This window comes from Xiphias gladius, chromosome 4, assembly GCF_016859285.1.
Source record: "Xiphias gladius isolate SHS-SW01 ecotype Sanya breed wild chromosome 4, ASM1685928v1, whole genome shotgun sequence".
Lineage (NCBI taxonomy): Eukaryota > Metazoa > Chordata > Actinopteri > Istiophoriformes > Xiphiidae > Xiphias > Xiphias gladius.
This window is the reverse complement of record NC_053403.1, coordinates 5,123,932-5,139,664: the sequence shown is the minus strand read 5'-3', so window position 1 is coordinate 5,139,664 and position 15,733 is coordinate 5,123,932. Positions and strand designations below refer to the sequence as shown.

Here is a 15,733-nt window from a genome sequence, read left to right as displayed (position 1 = left end):
ACCGCATAGCCGACCCTTCCCACCCGCAGCGCCAGGACCGCCACCGGTCCTCACACGAACCCGACCTCCAACCGGGGCAGATGGAAATCTGCTGAACAAGAGTCGTCGTTTTCGTGCGAGTACGCGCCGTAAAGATTTATCCCCTCGATAATTTATTCCAAAAAAAATTGTTTTTTTATTGGGCGATGAAACAAACCACAGGCCAGACACGACATGGCAGAAAAAAAGGAGAAGAAGAAAACTGGCGGCGGCTGCCAATCTCCAAATTAAAAAGAAAAAAAAAAGAGAACAATACACTGACAAGAAATACAAATAAAATGAAGTCAGATTGTGGTTAGATCTGCTTAAGAAATGAAGCGCGGTCCCAGATTTGGAAAAGACGACATGGGGGTGGCGGTGCCATAAACAAATGCTTCAAATCAAATCAAACCATCAAGACTGTCTGCCAACACCGGCCACCATGTTTGAACTCTGCTTGCGTGCTTTTCCATTACACGCACTCTTCTACATTTAAACACTGGACTTTCTGCTCCACTTCCGCGGTCACTGTGCACTTTGTTCGTGGGTTATCACATGGAAAAGTCACCAAATCTTTATTTATGAACCCCCCCTCCCCTTCTGGATTCGTTTCCCAACCGCGTCCAGACTCGAATCTCTCTCCGCGGCTCCAGGCGCCGCATTCAAAACTGAAAACCGCACGAGGGGGCCGTGGGCGCCACGTGGTGTTGTCGTCACGTGGTCAGGGCTGCGTCTTGGCTCGCGCGCTCGCTCGCGAACCCGCGGACCAGAGGCGACCGGAGCCGGCGACCATGGCCGAGGACGCGACCGCGTCCGACGGGACGCTCACCAGCGGTCTGACTCTGCTGGTCAACCTGGGCAAGGTTCTTCTCCAGAAGGCCGAGGAGGATGCAGAAGGTAAGGACGGACGGGGGGGGGCGACCCGACCCGTGCGTCAGGTAGGTTCTGGTCCGGGGGGGGGGGGCACAGGCAAAACGCCACGGAGGAGAGTACGGGTTTAGCACGGTACGCGTACTGTGGCGAGCTTCCCGGCTTTACTACTGCCAGCTAACGTTGTGTAGGTACGTTAGCGGTGGGCGTAGAAAAAGACGGCGCGCCAATAATAAAAGGCAAGATTTTGCTTTTGTTAGATCATATGTTCGCCGAACTGAAAGATGGACTCCATCTTTCTTTATTTTTAATCTGGTTCGGTTTCTAGGAGTAATTCGGCGCCCAGAAGATACAACCTAGCACTTGACTCTATGACACCTCAGCCTTTGGTATTGCTTGATCGTGCCGTGTACGTTACGGATCAGTCCACGTGAACTTCGCGTTCCGGAACAGATTTACATCGATGCCGAATCGGAGGAGACACCGGATTCCCTCAGAGTGAACGTGGTTCTGGTTCCCGATAATCACACGAGTATCAGAACTGAGGGAGTTAGAAAAAGGGGAGTCTGATGTTCCATTTTCACTCTGTACGATTAAACTTTAGATCCGGTCCAAAAGTGTCGAGGGTCATTCTACTGAGATGTAGCTGCATGTGTGCCCCCCCTCTCCCCTCCGGTCACCCGCCCCACCCGGCTCGGTTCTGGAGTGAACCGTGTTCCTGTTCATGCAGTGCGCATGTGGCTCACTCGGCCCCCCTGTTGAAACATTTCACAACCCGGCTACAAGAGGAACCCCGCCGTGCCTCGCTGCGGCAGATCAGTGCGATCAAGTCGCGGGGTTTTACAAGGCCCGCTGGCAAGAAAGTGGCGCAACGTAATCCCCCTCACGCCCTATTGCCAACCTAAATCACATTGCACAAATCCGCTTGACCAGTAAAATGGACCTTTTGTTCTCACACAGCCTCCATGGAGAACTTTGTCCCATATAAGATCACCACCTTATTCGGCCTGATGACTGCCGGAGCAGACTTCTACAAAAGGTGGGTTTTTTTTTTTCAGATTTCATTTAACTGTGTCTTTTGGATAAAGTGTCATTAGGCCAAATGTTCATATATCTTTTTATGTCGTTGAGCAGCCTTGGAGTGAAGAAGAGGAGTGAAGCAGAGGCCATTTGGCAGAAGTCTTACCAGTAAGTACGGGCACCAAACACAGTGATGGTGAAGTATTGTGTTTGTGATAATAACGTCAGAGGGCTGAGGTCCCGAGTTCACCGAGGAGGGGAGAGCGAGAGGAAACGCATGAAGGAGCCGTCTGCATCGCACCATCACAAGGGACGAGGACGCAGGCGCTATGACCCCCCCCTCCGCTCTCCCCAGAGACCACGAACTTGTGCTCAGTCCTGCCCCCGCCAGTGGCCGAAAATTCCCAAATCCGGGACAGAAAGACCCTCAGCTGCTACAAAAAGCGTTTGAGCCTTTTTAAGTGAACGACATAACAAGTAGCAGCACAGGAACATTTTTTTTTATGCCGGTTTGCTGCGGGGGTTGTATTCACTGATTTCACTTCAAAAAACCAATCAATCAATCAATCAATCCGTCGCTTAGCTCGCAGTTGATCCAAAGCGCTTCGCCGTATGAAGACACTGATGGACGTGATGCCGCCATCAGCGTCAAATAGCTTTAAGAACACGCAGCCTACTCTGGGTTGACCCCTCAGGGCGAAGCCTGGCGCTGGGCCTCGGGCGCGTCCTCCCTGCTGTGGGGGAGCTGGTTCTGGTTACTGTGGTTTATTGCTGCCTCACTGGGGAAAAATTAAAACTCGGTGCCGACACCTCTGTCTGTTTTGTTTTTGTTTTTTCCAGCCGCGCAGAAGTCAGAGAGCAAGTGGAGGAGCTTCTGCAGCTGGAGGTCTGTATGTGTGAGAGATTTTTTAAAAATTTGCCTCTTTTATAAATGTCTTAAATTATTTTTTTTAATTGCTAATCAAGACCTGAAATTCAGCTCTGGCCAGATCAAACACTACACACAGTAAAGATCCAAGTCCACCCCGGTCCATTCTGTTTTTAAATTGAATGTAATGCGACGCACTGGTAATGACCTACATACCGTGTGTAAAATTTTAAGATTCACATTCTCCACCGGTTGCTACAGTTCAGCAACAAACAATTCATTGATTCATTGAGAAAATAATCAACAGTTTAATGTATAAAAAGAAAGTGTGTTGAGCAAAGAAACCAGTGTGTGTGTGTGTGTGTGTGTGTGTGCAGGGTGAGTGGGACGCCTTCCTGGAGAGCGTGGACAGCGGTCTGCAGACCACGGACGGACAGCTCTCGGGAGTGAAGACCGCAGACAGTCTGAGCCCCGATACCCCATTTACTGATGGACGGACTGGGAGGTGAGTTTGCACCCTGCTGGTCACACCGCTGACGGCTTTGGTCCGCCCGAGACCAGCCCTCGTACGCGGCCAAAACAAAAACCGGCTCAGACCGCCAGCTAGTTTTACGTGGTGGTTGTTGTGATTTTTGTGTGTGTGTTTTATTGTCAATTAAAAACCACAGTTTGGGTGAGATCAAATTTTTTACCACATAACAGTTAAGTGCTTCATTGAGTCGGGTTTTTCTCGTGCCCTTGTTGTTTCTGAGGCCGTCGTTGTGCTGTGTGTTTGTTTTTTTTTAAAGGAATGTGACCCTGGGGGAGTACCTGGGCCAGGGTCAGAAGCCGCTGCTGGTTCTCATCAGACATTTTGGATGACTGCCGTGACGAGACCACGTGGCCGAGCTGGAGGCCAGTCAGGTCGGTTTTCCCCTCGATTCGCGCATCTGCATCTCGTGTCCATTCTCGACAGCAGTTTGGGAGCCTTTGTTGCCCGGGGACCGAGGTTGCACGGGGTCGCGAGATAAAACTGAGAGGCCACAAAGTGATGAATGAAATACTGAAATACAGGTTTTGGAGTTTTTCCACACGCGGTGGTGTTTTCCACATGGGCGGCGTTCTATTTCAGCCTCTCCAAAACAAGAAAACACACGAGCAGAACTTCAGGAACGGATTCAAGTGTGTTTGTCCGCTCCAGTGTGCGGTGTGATGCGGTCGTTAGCAGGGCACTTCAGTAGCGGTGTGTCCTGCTCCCTGTCGTATCTGGGGAAGCCCGTACTCCCGAGCTCTGCACCGCAGTACAAGAACGATGCTGCTCGTTCATGTCCGTGACGTCTACGTGTAGCTTTGGCCTCGGTCCCTTTCACGCACGATATCGCGCGCGTGGTCGCCAAGTGCACATTCAAGACCTCATTGAAAACGTGTCGGCCAGCCCGTGAAGCTCACGCTAGTTCGATCGGCCGGCTAGCTACAGCCGTGCAACCAGCCACCAACGGTTGTCTTTTTTCCGGGCCGCAGCTGTTTCAAAAGGTCATTACAGATTTTGAGCGGTTTGAGCGGATTCCAAATGGTTCGACTGTCTTCACTTAGCCTTCCAGCCACTGCCCAATTACTTTTATATAAATAATATACTGGCATTTAAACCGAAAAAATGTGGAAAAGTAATTAGTGGTTATATTTCATATTCTTTCATTTCGTTTCTCCGCAGGCTGAACTGGAGGCTCGGTCACTGCGGGTCCTGGTGGTCTCTTACGGCAGTTTGGAGGGAGCTCAGCTGTGGCTGGAACAGACCGGATGTACCTTCGAGATGCTGCTGGATCCACAGAGGAAGGTCAGGGTGTCATTTTTTTTTTTTTTTTTTTTTCACCCTAATCGACCTTTTAAAACCTGTTAAGTTTGAGTAACATATAAAGAAATGAAGGGAATCCAAAACAAACGAAGAAGAAAGAATTAAAATAAAAAGAATGTATATTATATTGTCTGTATGTTTATATTCAGTGCGGTTGGGCAGGTGCATGAAAGTTAAAGAGGCGGCTGTAATCTATGGACACTAAAGCACAAGATAAAGCAACGGCGGAGGGAGCCAGAGGATTTAGCAGCTGTTTGATGATGTGTCATGGAAGCCCAGCGAACTGAGCCTCCACACCCTTTTATTTGGAAAAGTCAACCACCAGATGTTAGCAGATGTGAGATGGAAACAAGGGCGATCAACCAAATATGGAGACAGAGAAGAATTTTTCCACATGGCACAGGAGCAATCGTCAGCCGTGATTTGTGTGTGTGTGTGTGTGCGTGCGTGTGGGCGTGTGGTGAACCTGATTAGGTAGTCCGCCAAATATTTTTCATGTTGCTAAATACCAAGTAGATGTTTTCTTTTTCTCAAATGCGTGTTTTTAGTCTATAAAACCTGCCAAGACGTGTTTTCTGCAGAAAACTGTGCATTATTCTAAAACGGCAGACGTCCTCTCCGCCACAGACCTACAGGAGTTTTGGCCTCGGCTCGTCCTACGCCAAGGTGATGAAGTTCGACTGCCTGCTGCGCTACTCGGAGTACCGAGTTGAGGACAGAGACTTCCCTGACGTCCCCCCTCGCCTGCTGGAGGACATCTACCAGGTACAAATGGACAAGACAGAAAGAAACGCGCTGAAATGCAGGGCTGCTTTTACCTGCGGAGGAAAAGAATCAGCCGCTGGTTTCCTGTCAAACCCCGATACCTCCCCCTTGTCTGCACATTGTGTACGTCATCCTTCGATTAAACATATTTTTTTGGATATATATTCACCGTTTAAGCTCAGCACCAACTGAAAGACTGTTTTTTTTTTTTAAACTGAGAGAGAGGACTGTGGAAATATTCAAATACATACAACCTACCTCCCCATAAATTACCTCGGAAGAATTTTCTATCAAGTCACATTTGCCGTGATGCTGCCGCAGGGATCTGCCTTATTCAAGACAGAACTTTGTAGAAAGTTTAACACTAAGTCTCAAAACAAACCATCGGTGGTGGAAAGTAACTAAGTACATTTACTCAAGTACTTTTAGTGGACTTTGAGTAATTTTTTTATTTTTTATTTTTTTTTATTTTATTTTTTAATGCTACTTCGTACTTCAACTCCGCTACATTTCAGGGGGAAATATTGTACTTACTTACTTTACTTACTTACTGTAACTTCATTATATTTACTTGACGGCCGCTGTCACTAGTTACTTTTCAGATGAAGATTCGACATCAAAAAGATATTACGCATTTGTCAAAGATTAAACCAGTCGTTCCCAAAGTTCTCATGTCCTCCGCGTGCCCGCGTGGGTGTCGGGCGTGAACGCGAGCGTGACTGGTTGTTTGTCCCGAAGTGTCGGCCCCTGTGTCAGACGGGCGACCTGTCAAGGCCCCGCCTCTCGCCCAGTGTTGGCTAGGAATCGGCTCCAGCCCCTGCTGCTAACGGATGGACGGAATTAATCGATGGCAGGACAGTACTACTTGTTGCTATGACTTGTCTGTATTACTGTCCAGTTAAACATGCATCTCGACTCTATGACGATAAAATTGTTAATCCCGACAAGGCAAATTTAAATTACTTGACTGAAGTCGGACGGTCTTAAGTGGTCGCAACTAGACAATCCTTACTCTCAAATCCAAAACATTTAAGTAGCCAAATCCCTGGGTCCTCAGCAATAGACTTGCGAAGTTTTTAGTCGATCGGACGAGCGGTTGTCGCGAAAATCGAACAGACAGACTGACAGAGACTCTTCCATTTATAGTTGGATGTACTTTTACTTTAGCAAATTTGTGGGCTGTAAAACAAAGCAATGAGCTAAAAGAGACAAAAAAGGGTATTTGGAGTTGCAGTTTCTTTTTTTTTCTTTTGTTTTTCCCCTGATTTGATTCAGTGGTAAGATAAACAAAAAAATATTGCTGAATGCATCTTTAGGAGTGTTTTCATTTTTTTCAGATGGGAGGGGACTTCTTGCTGGATGATGCAGGGAAGGTGCTTCTCTCTCACCCGTCTAAAAGCCCCCTGGACAGGCCGACCGTGACGGACATCCTCCAGGCCGCGGACGCCGCAGGCCGCTCTGCCGAGTCTGCGTAGAAACGGCGGCGCGTGGCCCAAGCGAAGACGCGGGAACATTCGGGGACACAGAGCCTGGGGTTGACCTGAAAGCATCATCGACACCACAGAGGAAGAGCGGCTCTTTGACTCGCGTTAGTGACGCCACGCCTCGCACTCATGACACCATGAAGAGGTGTGGCCGAGGAAAAAACTGTAAGGCAAAGACGACTGCTCTTCTTTGTTGTGTCAATGTTGTGAGGGCAGCCTTTTGAAATGACAAGTACTACTTGATTATAATGTAATTCAATACAAACGTAATTTTATAACGTATAATTGTCATTTAACTTTAAAAAAGACACTGATTTGCTCTAGCACTTACCCAATATTAGAGAGCAAAGGATTTCTTCAACGCTGCATTCACCTGTTTTGGATTTTGGCGGCTCCAAGTGGCAGTGAGAGGTAACATTTTTTTTTTTTCATTTTGAAAGATACAAATAACTACAGTACCCAGAAATCACGCAATGTAACGTTAGCATTGTCTGCTTCATGGAGTCAGGTGGCTGGTCAGGTTAGAGATGATGAGAAGAAAAATCTTTTTCCTGCTTTTTCCTGCCATTTCACGTTTCATCTTTGAATGCAGACGCACATTTTTAGAGGAAACCTTTGTCTACCGCACTTTGATATAGATATAATTGCTGCTGTGCTACAAATCTGATCTTTTCGTATCTAAAATAAAAATAATCGTGAACTGTGAGCGGTTTGATGTTTAAAAATCTCTCAGGCTGACAACTCAGGATTTCCGAGTAGGGCCGGGTATCCAACCTTAATTTGACAAGATGTGTCCCTGGCACTAAGTGTCGGAGAATGGCGGGTACCAAAAACTGCCGATTTATACCTGGTCAGAACTGAATTCTCGTTTGCCTATTATTTGATCATATTGTTCCTGGTTTATTTGAAAATGTGGGCAGTTTTATTTAGATGAACTTACCGTGCGGTTGCACGCATCTAGACAACATTCAACATTTTAGAACTTTGGCTTCTTTTGTTTAAATTAAAAAAGGTTCTGTAAAAAAAAAAAATCTATATTTCTCAGAGTAAATATTGTGGCATTGGCACCAAAACTCAGATGCTGTATCAAAACATTTCAAACAATACCCATCCTCACTGATGACGCAAATCCGTCTTTTTCCTATTTAACACGACTGATCAGAAAATTAGGCCGTAAACCATGTCAACCCTTGGTAAAGATTTATTCCAAATATTTACATTCAGACTTTTATGTACAAGACAACTTTATCATTTTTGTAGGACTCAGGACACATTGAGATACGGCAACGTGTCATCGTTGGGGGGGCGAAAGGGGACTCAGACGCGAGACTACAGCTCTAAAAATGTCGGCCTGTTCTTGCCGATGATGTTGGGAGAACGAGCAGTTTAACAGGGCAGTCACGCCCCGTGCCAGACTTTGTTAAAAAATCTTCAAAGGTATGAAGTCGCAGAGTTGCGTTGCCTGATCCCGGCTAAACCCAAAAACACACCGGTTTATATCGTCAAGAGGTTCAGTAAGTGCTAACTCTGAAGTAAGTGCCTCCAGCTTTTCGTATTTTCTCCCCTTTTTTTTTTTTTTTTTGGAAGCTTAGAACAAATATTTAGAACTCCATGCATGAAATCGCAGCAGAGTCCTGACTGGTTTACATTCATATCACTGCAGCTGTATGAATAATAGGATATCTATATTAGTAACATAATCTGATTACGTCCTATTCTGTACTTTCAGAAGTTAAATAGCAATACATACATTTGTGCGCATTTGAGACATGTTTCACCTTTTTAAAAACCTAAAATACTGCGAAATATTTTCGTGACTGACACTACTTAAACAATGCTACACAAATTGTATACCAAAATGAAATTATACGTGCTATTTATATTAAAACACAATGGAGAATTGGAAAAACTTCCTCACCTTTGCAAGCAACCAATCCGGGCATGTCTAAAGAGTCTTTTAAAGGGAAATAAGTTATTTGAAAATATACTGGAGTGTCATTTATATTGATCAAAAACCGGAAGTTTAAAGTAGTAGTAAGGTGGTGGGAAAGTAAAGCTAGTTTGAAAAATGTTAATTTTAAAGTGCCACCCTCTCATCAAACTCGCAGAGATAGTTCATGGTCCGATCGCAGTAGTGGTCCCACCAGTCGCCGTCGTCTGACGATATCGCCACGCAGTTCTCCCGCCTCCCCCCGTCCGGCTGGCTCGACAGAAAGTGCTTGCGCCACTGGAAGTAAGAGACTCGCGTCCCGTCGTCGAAAAGGTACATGCCCTCGGATCGCAGGTCATTGATGCCCAGCCAGACGGGCCAGTTCCCCGGGTGGAAGAAGGACTTGACGTAGTCGGCCAGGGCCTCCTGCTCCCTGCGGTCGCGGGGCATCGCCATGCGGCCGCCACGTTCCAGACACTTTTTGGACGCTCCAGCGTAATCCTCGTAGCTGTTGTACACCAGATAACACTTGTATCCAATCCTGCGTCCCTTCTGGCAACCTAAAGACGCAGAGGAAGACAGGACTGATGATTTATCACAGGTTTAGAACATTTTTGTCTTTATTGGCCCCCAGCGGTAGCACAAAAAAAGGATGGCAGACGCAGAGCTAAACCATAAAATGTGCTCAGTAGAGCCCAGACCTGAAGGCCAGTGTCGAACCATGTACGCCAGACTTCAGAGGAAAAAGTTCCAAGTTTATGGTCAGTGAACCGGATCTGCCCCAGAATTTAATGGGCTCTTCCCTGGCCCGCGCCCCATCCCTCCAGCGAGTTCAGTGCAAATCGGTTCAGTTGTTATTGCGTAACCCTGCCGAAATATAAACAAAGCAACCAACCAACCAACCGCCCAACCAACAAACACGGACCCGGACGATCACAAAACCTCCCTGGCAGAGGTAATTGGCATTCTTTTGGAGTCGTGTTTGTGTTCACCTGATGAATGCAAGTCCGATATTCACGCTCTTCGTAGCGCTGTTTTGAACTCTACCAACTCCTGAGGGACATACCAGTCTCTTTAGCTGCTAATTGCTCCGCTATGTTCCCCAGCTGGGTTGCTGACTTTGTTTGTAAACCGGAGATGAGTCACTTAACAAAAACGCCTTTTTTCATACGAACATAAACTGAGACCCAGACTTTGCCCGAAGGTTTTTGGCTCTTATACTGCAGTACAACCGTCGAGGGTGTTTGCATAATGCTGAACACTGATACTTCAACTCATGCATGTTGCATCATGTGCCTTGTTTGCAACTCACCCAGTCGATTTCTGTACATGGGTCTGACCTTGTCAGGTTTGCAACACAGCATTTGCAACCCCACTTCAATCAAATACAAAGTGGATAAATGACCGATGACAAATCGCATACTATTTGGTATCGGTCTGGTAAATTAGTAAATATTAAGTGACCAGACCTAAACGTGTTATTTGCTTGCTCTTTTTATTGATAAGCCTCATATATCAAAATCAGACTTGCTTAGACATACACCTGCTGAATGCCACACCTCACCATCCCCGATGCCCCCAGTCTCGGGGGACTTGCATGTTTTCAGTCTTGGACATTTCAGTTATCGTTCCATCCAAAAATATGATAACTAAGACAGAGGGGAAATCACAACGAATGCCTGAAATCTCCTTTCAACCGAGTGTCTCCGTCGTCATGTTTTCGCGTGAGGCGCAAGAAAAGACGCCCTGAGGGAAAACGACCCAGTCGTACCTTCCAGTCTTCCAATCTCTTTGCGGTTGTCCTTGCTGTGCTGATGGACCTCCCGGATGCTGTCCTCCAGCTCCCCGACCTTGGCTGCCGCGTTCAGTGACGGGGAACAACGGGAACAAGGAGCATAAATGTTATGACAGGGCATCATTCGTATGAGTCTTCTTCAAGTTGAAGATCTGCGGTGACAAATAAAACTCCTGTCTCAACTTGATTGCCTCATCAGAGGACATTAACTGGGATTAAATGATGATTTAGAGGATTTAGTTTTTGTTTTTCATTCATCTCTTTTTGATTCATGCTTAATTAATCCCATACAAATACCTGTGACGATGCGAATCACAGTTTGACAAAATTTGGAAAAATTCGATGCATCTCACAGCTGCCTTTTCACTCTAAGGCTCAAGGGGGCGCCACATTAATTCTTAATTTGTCCATTTGAAAAATCACAATGATTGATGCAAGTGTGAAGTAGAAATATAGCTTGAAAAAAGGGCGTTTGGTACGAGGGGGAAACGGTCCGCGAGGAGAAATGCGGATGCCGTCAGCAGATCTGCGGGAGAACGTGAGCATCTCACCGTCCATCCTGGACAGACGGTCCATCAGCTGACTGACTTTAACATCCAGCGTGTAGTGACCAACATTCAGCTTGTGGATCGCCTGGTCCATACTGGCCAGTCTGGATACTGTGGGATAGAATACAATAAAGTGTGAGAGAGGAGGAAATATTAAAAAAAAAAATTTTTTAAATGGGAAAGGCGACAACATAAAAGAATGCAGAGGTGTTTGAATAATAAGATGAAATATTACTGTGCTACTTACTAGATAAGGCTCATGGTTATAACGTTAATATATGTTTGAGATATTTGCCTCTTATGACTAAAACCACACAGTGTTTGGCCATGCAAGGATTTTAAACATGCTTTGTATGTGTACAAAATGACCTACAGACGTAGTTGTATGAGTTTTCAAAGTCTGACAGTGGGCTGGTTGGCTCTGGTTCGGGCTCTGGATGAATGTCAGGGACATCCCCTCTGGGCCTCTTCACCTCCTGAAGAGTAGCCTTGAAAACAAGACACCGACACACACACACACACACACACACAGTCACAGTTTGTATCACACTGTTAATCCAAAAACCCAGCTTCATTAGAACTCGTCAAAAACGAGCTTCAGATGCTCAAAACAAGCTCATTAGGGATGTATCCAAAACACTCATTTCTATAATTATTCGTTAGGTTACTCGGTTTGATCAAAGACTGCTATAATTACGCTGCAAGAGGGAGTTTAACTAATGGTAATCATCTTAAATTGAGGAGCGTCACTGGCAAAAGAAACAAAATGTTTTCTGATACAGCTGCAAACCTCTGGGGCAGTGCTCCAGGATCTTTGAAGCAGCAGCAAACAGCCTTACTAATGAGATGGTTGGTTTCGTAAATGTGCTTGTTGTTAATCTGTCTTGCCCGACTTAAAGAACCGTCTCCTTACTTTTTTTTCCTCCGAGAGGGAACACAAGAGGAGTGGGTGGGTGGAGGGGGGGGGCTTTTTGGTTTAACGTGTTTTCACCCTCAACGTACCCTCGTGTGTCAGAGCCAGGCATCTGCAGCCAGCACAAAATTTACCTTCAGTGCTGTCAAAAAGAGTCAGTTCATCTGTCTGTCTGATCGGGGTCAGCAGCGCCGTTAGAATCAAACGTGTCGCCGAGCTCACATTCGCTCAGTGTCTCACGATGAGAGGGCTGAAGCCCGACATACGCGGAGTCCTCGCAGAGGAACGAAAACCCGCCAGATGGACCTGCTCCTCTGGGTGTGTCATCCTTGACACTGGTCCCGCCGCTGCCGTTGCACCACTATTACCCCGTCGCCCGTCCATGACGTCATCACTTACAATAGATAAGCCAGCCACATTCACATGATCCCGCGTTTCCCCGAAGCGGCTTTTGTTTGTACTCCACCACTTCCAGCACGGATTCTAGCCAAAACTATTCTCAATCTTACTTTTTTTTTTTTGGGTTGTTTGATTTATCTAGACCTGAGAGCGTCCGACACACACGTGAAGCGCAAACAATCGAGAAAATGCGAGACACACCAGTGACAGGAACGTCCCCGATGGGGGGAAAAAAAAAATGTAAGAAATGCAGTTTCAAGTCAATTGAGTCCACGTTTTAGTAAGAGAAAAGAGAAAGAACGCGTACTGTACACACATAGTCCTGACCTGTGTCGGTGCAGCGTCGGCCGTCCCTGAAGGAACACACACACCCAGAGAACATAAACACAGTAGAGCGAGCGAGGTGGCAGCCGGTCCCATTTTCTGCCTCCTGAATAACTCTGGCTTTTCCCTCAGCAGCAAAAACTCCCTCTGCACCTCTGACTCTCTCTCTCTCTCTCTCCCTCTCTCTCTCTCTCTCTCTCCCTCTCTCCACTGTCTGTTTCTCTCTCTCTCTGTTCTCTCTCTTAACACTTTTTGTCCCCCCCCCCCCCCGACCCGCGTGCCGCTTTCAGAGATGGGATCCAGAGCGCAGTGGAGCAGCAGCAGGCAAGCGGCAGGAATCTCCCATTGGAAATGTGAATGGGAGCTGGTGTACACTCCCCTTTTCCAAAAAAAAAAAAAAAGAAAAAAGAAGGAAAGAAAGAAAGAAAGGGAAAGAGAGAAAGAAAAAGGAAACAAATGTAAATAGCAGGTATAAAACAACACAAATCACAATGACATCCTTGTTGTCTGCCTGCTGTCTCTCTCTTCTCCCTGCCTTGTTGAGGACGTCTCTCCTTTCTTGCCAAACAACAGGAAAGCTCTTTGTTTCTGCTCCCATTTCCACTCTTTGTATGAGCGCTGCAGATTTACACGGGGGGGGGGCGACATCACAGGTCTCTGGCCCGTGGACACCATCTATCTCCAGACTGTCAGCTGTTCACGGACAAAGGAAATGAGCCTGGTTTCGAGATTTAGTAGAGTTTTTTTTTTTGTTTTTTTTTTCCCCTCTCCACCTTAGACGTAGAGGGATTTTCTCAACCCATAACGGATCATTTCTCTGTCCAAAGAAAACCAGGGATCTCCAAAATTTCATAAGTTTAGAGAAACGGCCCTGTTCTCAGGTTTGTGACCATGCGTTTTTCAGGTAACCCAATGGTCTTTTTTTAATGATTTAATTTGCTCGAGAAGTAGGAGAGTGTCATCGACCCATAAAGGAACACTTCATCCTTCAGTTTACCAACTGTGGAGATGAGTGGTTGTCTTTGGACAGCATTTTGCACCTTTGAGGTTAACTGAAAAAAAAAAATAAAATTAATCCGGAGATACGGGTTTTTAGAGCAACCATGAGCTCTAGTTGATGAACCTCTTCAGTTTAACAGTTTGTGTAAACTGAAGTAAGTTGTAACGTCGGCACAGCAAATCGTCTTCAGAACCTGAATCAGTTTCATGCTCGTAAGAGGGATGTTTAGTTTCGCAAATCAGTCCCAACTCAAAGTCTACTTACCGTTTTTTTTTTCCAGAGCTTTCAGCTGCGTTTGACGGTCTGCCCCAGCAGACGGAAATGTATAGCGACACGCTACTGACACGCACGCTCAGTAGCCGTTATAATTTGAGCTATAGCACTTTTGGGGCTTCTTGTCCGTGTTGGCGTAAGGCAGCCACTGGGGCCACGAGTGACGACAAAACATTAAGTAAACATGTAAGTAGCACAGGTAGAGAAGAGCAAGCAAGCACAGTCCTGCCAGTGGCGCGGCAGTATCCATCTTAAGTTTGCTAACTTTAGCTGCTTTCGGCTACTGGTCATACTCTGGCACACTCTGGTTTTGTTGCTACGACTTTACATGGTCTGCCAAGTAAAGTTGTAGCGACAAAACCCTCAAGTGTGTTGAATAAACCAAGGGTGTGTTTCAGTGCTTATGAATGTAGAGTTTCCCTTGTTAAAGGAGGAATGTTTTATTTGCTCTTTAAAAAAGTTTAATGGTCTCCCATTAAATGTAAAGTCTTGTCAAATGACTGTTCCAGAGGTCCAGATTGAACCGTTATGCTTTATGTATAGATTGCTTTATTCATTTATTTATTTTTAAAATCCCTGGCTCAAATGATGAATTCAGCTCACACACACACACACACACAGTTCAAATTCATATAGTCCATAAGTATGTGGACACTGACACAATTTTCACAATTTTGCCTCTTTACACCAGCAGAGGCAAAATTGGAAAGGAATTGAAAGGGATTGGAAACAAAGCCATCAAGATGTGATTGAAGCATAGACCTCCAGCTTTAATTGAAGGGGTTTAACAAAAATATTTTATAAACCGTTTAGGAATTAAAGCCATTTTTATACATTGGCTCAAAAGTAATTGGACAACTGACTGACTGATAAGTTTCATGGCCAGGTTTGGCCTGTTCCCTCACTATGACCAATTAAGCAGATGAAAGGTCTGGAGTTGATTTCAAGTGTTGAATTTGCATTTGGTAGCTGTTCATGGGAACTCTCAATGTGCAGTTCAAATAGGTGTCGACAGAAGTGAAGGAGACCGTCATTTGGCTGAAAAAACAGAACAGTCCTATCAGACAGACGCCGGAAACCGTAGGAGTGGCCAAATCAACAATTTGGTACATTCTTAAAAAGAAGGAATGCACTGGTGAGCTCAGCAACACCGAAAGGTCTGGAAGATCACGGAAGACAATTAAAGAGGATTATCACAGAATTCTTTCCGTGGTGAAGAAAAACCCCTTCACAACATCTAGCCAGGTCTAGAACACTCCCGAGCAGGCAGGCGTATCATTGACAAAGTCTACAATCAAGAGACGCCTTCAAGTATGTAAATACTGAGGGTTTACCACAAGGTGCAAACAACTGGCAACACTGGAGAACAGAGGCCAGATTAGACTTTGCCAGAAACCCTCTAAAAAAGAGTGCCCAGTACTGCACCAAGATTTTTTGGACAGATAAAACCAAGATTAACTTGCGCCAGAATGATGGGAAGAGTAAAGTATGGAGAAGGAAAGGAACGGCTCTCGATCCAAAGCACCGCATCATCCGTCAAACATGGTGGAGGTCGTGTTACGGCATGGGCATGTATGGCTGCCAATGGAACCGTGTCACTGGTGTTTATTGATGATGTGACGGCTGATAGAAGTGGCAGGATGAATTCTGAAGTGCATAGTTCTATACTATCTGCTCAGATGCAGCCAAATGCTG

At 45.9% G+C, this 15,733-nt stretch overlaps 2 protein-coding genes across 2 annotated transcripts; one reads left to right on the top strand and one right to left on the bottom strand.

Moving 5' to 3' along the window:
- Positions 1 to 707: 707 nt before the first annotated feature.
- On the top strand, positions 708 to 7,562 carry selenol (selenoprotein L). The gene is made up of 9 exons (XM_040124486.1): positions 708 to 915; positions 1,849 to 1,927; positions 2,023 to 2,076; positions 2,749 to 2,794; positions 3,154 to 3,281; positions 3,565 to 3,679; positions 4,467 to 4,589; positions 5,235 to 5,372; positions 6,710 to 7,562. Exons 1-9 carry the CDS (start codon positions 810 to 812, stop codon positions 6,845 to 6,847), a joined length of 927 nt encoding a protein of 308 aa, XP_039980420.1. The 5' UTR covers positions 708 to 809; the 3' UTR covers positions 6,848 to 7,562.
- A 418-nt stretch (positions 7,563 to 7,980) lies between these two features.
- Positions 7,981 to 12,963, bottom strand: clec11a (C-type lectin domain containing 11A). The gene is made up of 5 exons (XM_040126208.1): positions 12,769 to 12,963; positions 11,503 to 11,617; positions 11,133 to 11,240; positions 10,558 to 10,641; positions 7,981 to 9,346 (listed from the first exon to the last, which is right to left on the bottom strand). Exons 1-5 carry the CDS (start codon positions 12,859 to 12,861, stop codon positions 8,934 to 8,936), a joined length of 813 nt encoding a protein of 270 aa, XP_039982142.1. The 5' UTR covers positions 12,862 to 12,963; the 3' UTR covers positions 7,981 to 8,933.
- Between the last annotated feature and the right edge of the window lie 2,770 nt (positions 12,964 to 15,733).